The 11,696-nt window shown below is 35.5% G+C and overlaps 1 protein-coding gene and 1 long non-coding RNA gene across 2 annotated transcripts in view; both read right to left on the bottom strand.

Annotated features, from left to right (window-relative positions):
- Positions 1–527, bottom strand: part of LOC122335875 — a 4,723-nt gene extending 4,196 nt beyond the window's left edge. The window contains exon 1 of the long non-coding RNA XR_006249014.1: positions 516–527. This is a non-coding gene — a long non-coding RNA (uncharacterized LOC122335875). The remainder of the gene's footprint in view (positions 1–515) is intronic.
- Positions 1–11,494, bottom strand: part of LOC122335881 (NACHT, LRR and PYD domains-containing protein 3-like) — a 140,875-nt gene extending 129,381 nt beyond the window's left edge. Inside the window, exons 1-2 of the mRNA XM_043233649.1 lie at positions 11,265–11,494; positions 9,789–10,883 (exon numbers count right to left, since the gene is read on the bottom strand). Of these exons, the coding sequence (XP_043089584.1) occupies positions 9,789–10,883; positions 11,265–11,494 (1,325 nt within the window). The remainder of the gene's footprint in view (positions 1–9,788; positions 10,884–11,264) is intronic.
- Between the last annotated feature and the right edge of the window lie 202 nt (positions 11,495–11,696).

The raw sequence follows: 11,696 nt of genomic DNA, 5'->3' as shown, positions 1-11,696 counted from the left end.
TGTTTTACAAATTTATTCTAGGTAGACATAAAATAACTTCTAAATGCCTTTTAAATTACAGATTTATTCCGTAAAAAGGATGATTAATCATGTAAATATACAACATTTTTGTAAAAAAAATTGCTTACTGCATTTTTAAACATTATTTCTTAGTTATTTCACATAGAAAAATTGTACTTTAAAAATAAATTTTAAATGGACATAGCAACTATATAAAATAACTAATTAAAACCTTAAATTTACAGTGATAAACCTGAAAGTTGGTGGTGTTTATATGTAATTTCACGTAATTTGTCAGTTTTTGCTTGTAATTTTGTGAAATGGTTATTTTCTGTAATTTAACGAATATCTCTGGAAGCCCTGCTGCCAGTCTTTTACCGCTTTTTTATAGATTTTTTTTACAGTGTACCATTCGGGTGAAGCTATAATTTAAAAAATATTCTCTGGTCAGAAATGGACAAAAAAATGCATAAGGGTTAAACAATAAACCCCAAAACCTCTCCTGCATAACATACTTGAGTTTATTTAGTGAGCAGTTTGGATCCTCCAGTTTTTCAGAGAGCAGCTTCACTCCTGAATCTCCAGGATGATTGTAGCTCAGATCCAGCTCTCTCAGGTGTGAGGGGTTTGAAGTCAGAGCTGAAGACACATAACCACAGCCTTCCTCTGTCACCATACAGCCAGACAATCTGAAAACACAGCAGTGATCCTTTTATTCATTCATGAAATATCCATTTCAGCCATGAATTATTCCTTTACAATCATGACATCTGAAGCAATTTTCTACATTTCCTTGCTTCCACCCATTACTTAAGAAACCAGCTTCTGCTTGTTCTTAAAGGCTGACTAATTCCAGGATAGTCTCATGTAGCCAGACTTTCAGACTGATGAATGAAGGTCTAGATTGTATAGTTTTCATGCAACATCACAGCCTTATAGAAACGCTCACATGGATTTGTTTCACTCAGTGCCAGTTATTTTTAAGGAATAAAGTCAGAAAAGCCCAGATATTAAAAAGGCAAAATTCAGTAAACACCTTATTGATTATGTATATTTTGTCCAGACAAGAAGATGAACCCACAATATAAAAACTATGCTATAATAATGTGACAAATACTGAGTTTAATCTTTTATTACTATTATTTTTTTAAATATATCATGGCACTTTAAGTGTTTCTACAATGTTTTGTCTCACTGTTTAATAAATAAAATATTGCCGCAAATCCTTAATCTAGATCGCTTCATTCCAGCATAAAACACGGTACATAACTCTAAATATGACTGTTTTAATGATATGACAAGATATTTCACTTTTACTATTACTCTGTCTTGTACATGTATATTTATTATTGGTATTATTGTTTATTTATAGAACCACACTCATAATGACGTAATGTATGTATGACGTAATTTGTGAACAGTGAAGATGTTTATTGTATACATGGACCGAGTGATTTATTGTTGGCCTGAACAATCTCTAGCAGTTGTCACATAGAATAAGAAATGAACCTTAAACCTCCATACAGTAAATACTCCATAATTCTCTGTTTAATAGTTTTCCATACATCAGCCACAAAACCTATTGCAGATTTAGGTAAGTGCCTATTACCAACAGAATTAATTTAATTTAATAAATTGTTTGACCTGACCACCATCACAGGTGAAGTCCAACAATTTATTAATCAAGTTATTGAATTTTGCTTCAATATAAATGTTATCTGTTCAAAACTGCCTCTATTGTGTACAAGTCACATGGGAATAATGTAATAAGCAATTGCCAAAAAAATTCATGGGTTCATGGGTCAAAAATGTACATAACATTATGTTCCATGAAGATATTTTGACAATTTATTTTTGTCAATTAAATGTTTAAAAACATACTTTTAAAATTGTAAAGTATATTGCTAAGGACTTTTAGACAACTATAAAGGTGATTTTGTTTTTGTTGCTTCAAATTTCAAATTTCAAATATTTGTCTCTTGGATAAATATTGTCATAACCTAATAAACCATCAAAAAAAACACCTCAACGCTTATTTATTCAGCTTTAAGATGAAAACTTTACTCTTCAGACTGGTTTTGTGGTCCAGGGTCACATATAAATAAATATAGAGCTAATATTAAAATGCCGCGAGCTTTTCAATTTGATAAACACATTTTTCTTTTTGTTTTATTGAAAGCCTTTACCTCAGAATCTCCAGATGACAGTTTGGACTCTTCAGTTCTTCAGAGAGCAGCTTCACTCCTGAATCCTGCAGGTCATTGTTACTCAGGTCCAGCTCTCTCAGGATGTTTGAGTTTGAGGATTGTAAACTGAAGACAAACTTTCACAAGACTCAGCAGTGAGATTGCATCCACATAGCCTGAGTAAAGAACAAGACAAACTATTAGATTGAACAAAAAGTAAATAGCCTTTCTTTAGATTTTTAAATGCCAGTTTCAGTAATTCATTTCTTTATAATGAAGAAAGACTATAAATAACATAATGAAGAACTAAACTAGACAGATGACAAACGAATCTGTAATTATGAAAACAAATAAACACATATTTAGGAACCAAGGAAATAAAGCACAAATAATAAACATAGAAAACTCAAACTGATCAATCAGGATAAAAGGAAATAGAGGTATGTCTGAATAAAATACTAATCTCTGTACAAAATTAAATGTAATTAAAATTATTTTTATAGACCTGTCATAAAGACTGTATGGGTCAAAATTGTAAATTTTTCTTTTATGCCAAAAATCATTAGGATCTTAGTTCATTGTCCATGAAGATATTTTGTCACTTTCTACCATAAAAATCAAAACTTAATTTTTAACTTGAAATATGCATTGCTAAGGACTTTTAGAAAACTATAAAGGTAATTTTCTCTATTTGGATTTTTTTTGTAGCCTCAGATTGCAGATTGTCAAATGTTTGTCTTTTGGACAAATATTGTCAATAAACCATCAAAAATAAACATATCAATGCTTTATTCAGCTTTAAGATTATGTATAAATCTTCATTTTGAAAACTTGACCCTTGACTCTTTTTCAGTTGGTCCAGGATCACATATAAGTAAATATACAGATGGATTGGATAATAATATTAAAAGGACACTGCAAGCTTTTCAATTTAATAAACACATTTTTCTTATTTGTTTTATTGAAAGCCTTTACCTCAGAATCTCCAGATGACAGTTTGGACTCTTCAGTCCTTCAGAGAGCAGCTTCACTCCAGAATCCTGCAGGTCATTGTTACTCAGGTCCAGCTCTCTCAGGATGTTTGAGTTTGAGGATTGTAAAACTGAAGACAAATGTCCACAAGACTGAGCAGTGAGATTGCATCCACATAGCCTGAGTAAAGAACAAGACAAACAATTAGATTATAAAAAGTAAATAGCCTTTCATTAGATTTTAAATGCCAGTTTCAGTAATTCAATTCTATAAAAAAAAACAGTTAAAAAGAAGAATTGATTCAACTGCAGCAGGTTTGTATTATTTTAAATTAACAAAAAATAAATAAATATACCCAACAAAACCTCTCCTTCCCCTTGAGTGTGACAGATGCAGATGGGAGGCTAATGTAAATAATTCAGGTGTGACTGGTGAAAGGGTTTCTGGCCTCCTGGTGGCGTGTGCCCCAATAAAGACCATTTGATAACCATTTGTCTTAGCTCCAAGGATGAGCACTTGTGGAATGAGCCGGGAGAGGTTTCACATTTGGATGCTAAATGTTTGATACTTTGATCGGTCTGGGTATTTAAAGGAAGAGGGCAAACCACTCAGGAAGTGTTCTGTAAGGAGATCAGATCGCACAACTTCTGTTTGTCTTTATTGCCCGGCACGATGGCCTTTTGAATAATACTTTTTATAATTTGTTTTATATGTTTGTTTTAGTTTGCTTTCTTTATTTTTGTGTGTTTACTGCTGATGAGTTCTGTAAATGTTATGAAATTTCATGAATTGGAAAACAGTACTGTCTGGCAAAATAAATGTAAATCTTGATGAACTCATAATATTGTCTGAAATAATTTTTCTAGTAGGTTAGTGACTTCTAAGTCAGATCAACGATCATTGGATGGAACCGGAGGCACGTTTTGAGATCTTGACTTCTGGCCACCAAACTGGCTTAGCATGCTATTACTACGCATGAAAAAAATGAGTCTTTTGAGTCTATTGAGAAAATGGCTGCATTAAGGTAAGCGATCTACAGGGTAGCCTCTCTCACTAAGACCTGACTAGCCCAGATGTGTCGTGAGTCTGTTCTGGCCAAACAAGGTCTCTAAGCGAATCTAGGAAGTATTATAGTTAATTAATGATCCAAATTCAATCACAACTAGAGGGATCAGCAGTAACATTAAAATTAATATATCAAAAATCACGGAAATTGCAGTCAGATCAAATTATATTAGGTCAGAACTGAAACTGGGGAAATAAAAGATTAATTGATGTAAGTGATTTTGCAAGCGCTTAGAAAGAGTCTACATACATCCAGCCTTTGACCAGCCAATGGATTCCGGCCGGTAGGTGGACCTTACAAAACTCAAACTGATAAAACAGGATAAAAGGCTGTATGGGTCAAAATTGTCAATTTTTCTTTCATGCCAAATATCATTAGGATCTTAAGTAAAGACCATGTTCCATGAAAATATTTTGTCAACATATTTTGATAATTTGCTCTCTAGTCCCTGCATCAAAGCTCCAAAAACATTTTAATGAGGATGAGCCTGAAAACATCCACATAGCCTGAGTAAAGAACAAGACAAACAATTAGATTGAACAAAAAGTACTGAATGGAGTAGTTGTGTTTTAGCGAAGCTCCTCTCTATATGTAATATTTTTGGGTCACTACTGTGATTACTCTGGGTTTCCCTTGTATCTTTACATAACTTTGATTAGTAAAGAACTATACAATGACAAAGCCTAAAACCTGAAAAGGTGAACCATTGAATGATCCTGCTGCTCAGTCACCGCTGGAGATGGCAGAACAGGCTGCTTCAGTCTCTGAGTCTGGTTTTGAGTCTGAATCTATCAGTATTCTTTTGACATTAAAGAATATGAGCAATTTCATTGTTTGGACAGAATTTAATCTGTGCTGTATGTTGTACATAGAGCATATTTGATAATATGTCTTTATTTTCATTTTCAAAGCGATGTCCGACCTATTAGTTTTTGTGGAAGCATGTTTGGTGTTTACTCAGGCATCTTTAGTGAGCCTCGGGGATAGAATCAATTGAGGTTGTACATGCTAATGCAGGTTTTGACCGTCTCCCCTTTCACATTGAGCTGAAGTGTGCGAAAATACATTCAGAGAATGAAGCCCTTTGTCATAAAACAATTTATGGATTCATCACTTTCCAAAGAAGAAAAAATACTTCAACTGGTTCTTCAACAGTTTCCTTTTCACTACGAGGGCAGACCAATACACATCTTTCCAGATCTTCCGGCTGAAATTAGTGATGTTTGGGAAGCATCTCCGGAGTGCCTGTGTAAGGATCATCTACCCGGAGAAACTACGCTCACACACAGCACTACTGACAAGGTGTTTTCTCAAGACATTGAGACACTTACTGGGGTGCTGTCTTAAATATAACTCATATACAGTATATGCAGGCTGGACTACATTTATTTATTTCATGTTAATGTATATTATATATTAATATATGAATATATGTACTGTATATTTCACTTCTCAGTGTATATGGTCAGAACTTTGATGACCTTGCCTTCTTTCTTAAAATATTTCATTTACTGTCTGATTTCACTGATTCACATGTGATTGTAGGTGGTGATTTTAATCGTGTACTTGATCATTGTTTGGACAGGTCAGCCCAAATAATCCAGATGCCTTCCTCTCTTGTAGTTTTAAATAACCTAAAGTCCTCCATGAACCTGGTTGATATATGGAGAATGACACATCCCACTAGTAGAGACTATTCTTTTTTCACTAAGACACACGTCTTTCTGTAGAATACACTATTTTTTGCTAGTTTCCAAACTTATATCAAATGTGATTACCTCTCAAAGTATCACAACATCTTATTTTCTGATCACTGAAGAGAAGTCACAGGCATTTTTATTACATTGTGGAACACGTCAAGGATGTCCCTTCAGTCCTTTGCTGTTTGTGATAGCGATTGAGCCTCTTGCAATCATTATTAGAAATCATTCTCCTAACAAGCCTGTAAGTCTGGGAAATCATTACATCTCCTTATACACAGATGATATTGTTCTTTTCTGTCAGATCTCAAACAGATCCCAAATCATTTTCTATGGTCTCTGGATATATAATTAATTTATGTCTTTAGGTACTGATCTTAGAGTTATTCTGCCCAAAAAAACCCAAATAAATTTTTAAGTAGTTTTTTCTTAATAAATTGGAAGATTTGAAGACAAACATAAATGGAGGACACTTCCTCTTTCTATGATAGGCTCTATAAACAAGTCTTTTTTTAAACATTAGATTCATTAACTCTCCCTTTTATCTGGGTCTTTAAAGCTCACAGAATATCCATAAAGATACATTTACAGAAGTCAAGAGGTAAAGGTGGACTAGGGCTACCATGTTTCTTACACTATACTGGGCAGGAAATGCCAGGGCCCTTGTCTACTGGCAGGAGGATTATAAAGTGGAAATCCCCACTGATACACCCCCCTCAGGATGCTATTGAAAAAAATGAAATTAAAAATAGTTTACTTTGCTGTATCACTTGCAGATTGATAAGATTGATTATTTTATTGTTTTAAACTGTTTGAAAATATGGCGTAAAATTAAGAAAGGCTGCAAATTACCTTACATTGTTATTTTGGATGCATTTCCCCTTCTATCTCTGACATTCAACACCTGGAGGCAGAGTGGTATGGTCACCCTGCAGAATTTATATATTAACAAACATTTTGTCTCATTTTCTCAACTAAAAGAGAAGTTTTCTCTCCAAACAACACACTTCTTTCAGCATTTACAGATTAAATTATGTACGTCACCCAGCCAGCAGAGGGAGTCCTGACCTGAGTACTAGCTGGACTCACCCTCTGCTTCTTCTGCCTTCATATCCTGTTTGGAGGCCTTTACAACCAGAGGCGCTCCAAGAATACGATGTGAAGTGTTGCCAGTATTACCTGCCTTACCAAGCGCTTCTTTATCTCTGTCTCTAGCTAATCTTGTGTATGATCATTGCCTGTTTACCTGTTTTACGACCTTTGGACTTGCCCTTCTGTATTGTTTACTGGATTGATTGATTTACTGGATCTGACCTTCTGCCTACCTTCACGTTTATGATTATTGTCTCAGCCCTAAATAAACTACAGCAAATGGATTCAAACACAGCCTCCGCATCTTCATTACAGCAGTATCTAATTTTGAATCTCTGCCGGACGAAAGAAGGATTTATAGGCTATTGTTGGGCTCACCTGATTCCAAACATTTAATTTCAGATTTTGTAAATTAATTTTCTCTAGAAATTAATCTGAAATGAATTTGAAAAATGCCTGGAAAGAAGAACTGGGCATACGGATTGAGGCTGATGTATGGGAGGAGGGCCTCAGATGGATTTTATCTTGTTCTATTAATTCTAGACATCAATTAGTTCAGTTTAAAATGATGCATAGACTTTTCAAAATTAGAACTGCACAGATTTTTTTTCCTGTCATTTCTCCTATTTGTGACCGATGTAAATCTGCAGAAGACTCTTTGACATGTCCAATACTTTAAGATTTTTGGTGTGACATATTTCTCTGACATGTACATACATATATTTTACACTTTATTTTATTGTCATTATATATTGTTATTTTGATGTATATTTTTTTGTTGTTAGTATTTATTTTACATTCTACATTTAAATACATTTCTTTCTTTCTCGTCTGCACAGTCTTGGAATGTACCAGAATAACATTTCACTACAAGATGTACTTCTACAAATTTTATGGGACAAATAAAATCTTGAATGGTTGTGTGTTTATACTTGGTCCTGAAATAGCATTATTTGGTTATTCTGTTTCTCTGTGAGATCATAATGTGTCTGTACAAAGTACCATCATTTAAGGAATGATTATTGCTAAGAGTCTCATTCTCAGGCTGTGGAAATCAGACACTTTTCCTCAGTTTAAGACCAGGTTGACATATCTTACTGGAGAATTGCACATGGAAAGAGTCCGGTATGGAGTTATGTGTAATATTGTTATAGTATATGTTATGTGTCTTATAGTATATGGTAACCATTTCTAGACCAATTGTTCCAATGTAATGTTGACACTGACCAGCAAGGTCGTGCTTAGAATGTTTTCTGCCCCTATTGTGTGCTTCTTTGTTTTTGCACTGAATTTTTTTTTACTTTTTATTATCATTAATATTTCTTTATTTTTATGAAACCAAATGCACTCTATTAATATTTAGGAACAAAGGAAATAAAGGACAGAAAATAAACACACAAAATTCAATATATCATAGATTAAAGTCTAGTTGTATGCTTTGTCTTCATTTTCGGAAATGTCTGGCTCAATCTTCAATGGCCAGATCTTCATCATGGCTGACAAACACAAGGTTATCCTCCAGTTTCTCAGCATCTTCCAGAGCAGACATATGACAGTGAGAACCAAGATATTTAGATTTATTTTATCTAGAAGATTTTTGTTGCCTTCATTGCCAGTAAGGAGCATCAGTATGAAACATGTTCACAGTACTTTAAGCACCTTTGACTCCTGTTTGCAATTAAGACTCAGACTCAACATACAGCAGTGCAGAGGATAAACTCAACAAGTACATGGCAGATGGGCATAAGGTTGACCAGGAGGTCAGGGTGTTTGAGCCTTAGATAACAATGTGTTGCAAGGCCATTCAGCACTTCAGTGATGTGCAACAAAATGAACTAACTTCTTACTTGACAAGTTTGAGGTGGAGGTGGAATTGGATGTGTTCTGGAAAGATCTACATGAGAGTACCTCGGCCAAATGGTACAAATATGCTTTCTCAAACTTAGTGAATGATGAAAGCTGGTGAACAAGCCGGTGTTATTAAGCCAAAGGAGGTTAAGTACTAATCAAACTCTCAGAGCCTTGGTTTTCTTGTACTACAACTAATAGCTCTGCAGCTTTTGAGAGGAAACCAGGGATGATTCAGTAGATTTTGATCTTATTTGTAGCTTTACACACACTTTATACTGATATGTGAATATCAAAAATAAAACGTTGGTTTTCACGTTTCTTTAGTCTATTATGTGGAGATGATGCATAGTTGGCAGTCTATAGAATTATATTAGATAACTTTAGATTAATTACTTGCAAAAGTTAATGCATTGTTTGCATGCTCTAAAATTGATAAATATCTACTGGTTTGTTAAAATGCAAAAGACTGATTAAAATGAAATGAATATTGAGTACTTAAAAATTGAAAAATGTTTAATATTAAAGAGTTACATGAAGGTAAATGTTGATAATATATATTTTTACATTTTTAGTCTTCTCTTTTTATGTTACAGAGCACAATGGTTCTTGAGGTCAGAAGAACCATGTTAGAAGAATGTTGATATATTTTCAGATGAATGTTATATTTTTACTGCAAAACACCACAATAAATGGCACAAGTGTTGGCATAATTTTGAAGAAAAAGAAATCTGAAAAAGTGCTGCAAAATTCTGGAGGAACTGTTACACAGATCACACAAAGACCTCATCGACTGGTTTAGTGAGTCTCCCAAAACTCTCCTGTTCACTGCCAGAAATGTGATCATTCACATTAATTTTAGTAAAAACACAAACTATATCATGAACATGTTTTTAAAGTGTATTGATCTTCAGTGTTACTTACCAAACTGATCTGGATTCTTTAACCACAGGTAACAGATACTGAAGAACTTCATCTCCTGTATGTTGTTCTCCAATAAACTGTTTTAGATCAAAAACATCCATCTTCTGCTCTGATGTCAGCAACACATAAACCAGAGCTGACCACTGTGAAGAGGATAGGTTGATTTCTCTTATTCCTCCAGATTTCAGATAACCCTGGATCTCCTGCATCAGTGAATCATCACCCAGTTCATTCAGACAGTGAAACAGATTGATGGATTTCTCTGAAGAGTGATTCTCACAGATTTTATGTTTAATGAACTGAACTGTTTCGTCTTTGTTGTAGGAGCAGCTTCCTGTCTGTGTCAGTAGTTTTCTTAAGAGAGTCTGATTGGACTCCACTGAGAGACCCAGAAGAAACCTCAGGAAAAGATCCAGGTGTCCATTAATCTGTAGAGCATAATTCACAGCTCTCTGATACAGCTCAGATAGTGAGTTATATTGATTCTGGTAAAATATCATGTACAATAGACTGTGTTTGGTTTGGTCGAAAACATTTCTCTTCTTGTTTGTAAAAGAGAGATGCACATATAGAGCTGCTAGATGTTCCTGAAGGCTCAGATGAACAAAGCAGAAGACTTTCCCCTGAAACAAGCCCAGCTCCTCTCTGAAGATCTGAGTGCACAGTCCTGAATAAACTGATGCTTCTGTTTCATCAATGCCACACTCTTTCAGGTCTTCATCATAGAAGATCAGGTTTCTTTTCACAAGCTGCTGGAAAGCCAGTTTCCCCAGTTTGAGGATCATGTCTTCATCTGTCACGCTCTTCTCATAGTCTTTCTCATGTTTGATGTTGGTCTGAAGGATCAGGAAGTGTGTGTACATTTGAGTGAGAGTCTTAGGAATCTCTCCAGTCTCTGCTCGACTCAAGATCTTCTCAAGAACAGTGGCTGAGATCCAGCAGAAGACTGGGATGTGACACATGATGAAGAGGCTCCTGGACGACTTCAGGTGTGAGATGATCCTGTCGGCCATACTCTGATCACTGATCCTCTTCCTGAAGTATTCCTCCTTCTGGGGCTCATTGAAGCCTCGCACCTCTGTCACCGATGGACGACTCCAGAGGGGACGAGATCAGCTGCTGCTGGTCTGGAGGTGATCCAGATGAGAGCAGAGGGAAGCAGATTCCCCACAATCAGGTTCATCAGCAGCACATCCACTGAGACTGACTCAGATATATTACACAGTTTCACTTTACTCTTAAAGTCCAGAGACAGACGACACTCGTCCAGACCATCAAAGATGAACAACACTTTATATTCATCGCTGGATATTTCCATTTCTTTAGTTTCAGGGAAAAAGTCGTGAAGAAGATCTGAAAGACTGAGTGTTTTGTCCTTCATCAAGTTGATTTCTCTGAAAGGAAGTGGAAATATGAGCTGGACGCCCTGATTCTCTTTCCCTTCGCCCAGTCCAGGATGAACTTCTGCACAGAGACTGTTTTTCCAATGCCAGCGACTCCTTTGTCAGCACAGTTCTGATGTCTTTGTCTTGTCCAGGTAAAGGTCTGAAGATGTCACTGCATTTGATGGCTGTGTCCTCTGTTGCTTCTCTCCTGGATTGTGTCTCAATCTGTCTCACCTCATGCTCATTATTGATCTCTCCTCTCTCACTCTCTGTGATGTAGAGCTCTGTGTAGATCTCATTCAGCAGTGTTGGGTTTCTCATGTCGCTGTTCCCTCACACAGACACTCAAACTTCTTCAGCAGATTTGATCTAAGTGTGTCGAGGACTCTTCTCTTAAAATCTAAAGACTGAATCACAGATGTCTCTCTCTTCATAGACACACAGCTGGACTCTGCTTCTGATCTCTTCTGATGAACTGAACTAAAACAGAAAACAGAGAGATATTCAACATTTCATACAGTGT

Source organism: Puntigrus tetrazona, unplaced genomic scaffold, assembly GCF_018831695.1.
Source record: "Puntigrus tetrazona isolate hp1 unplaced genomic scaffold, ASM1883169v1 S000000905, whole genome shotgun sequence".
NCBI lineage: Eukaryota > Metazoa > Chordata > Actinopteri > Cypriniformes > Cyprinidae > Puntigrus > Puntigrus tetrazona.
This window is presented reverse-complemented; position numbering and strand designations above follow the sequence as displayed.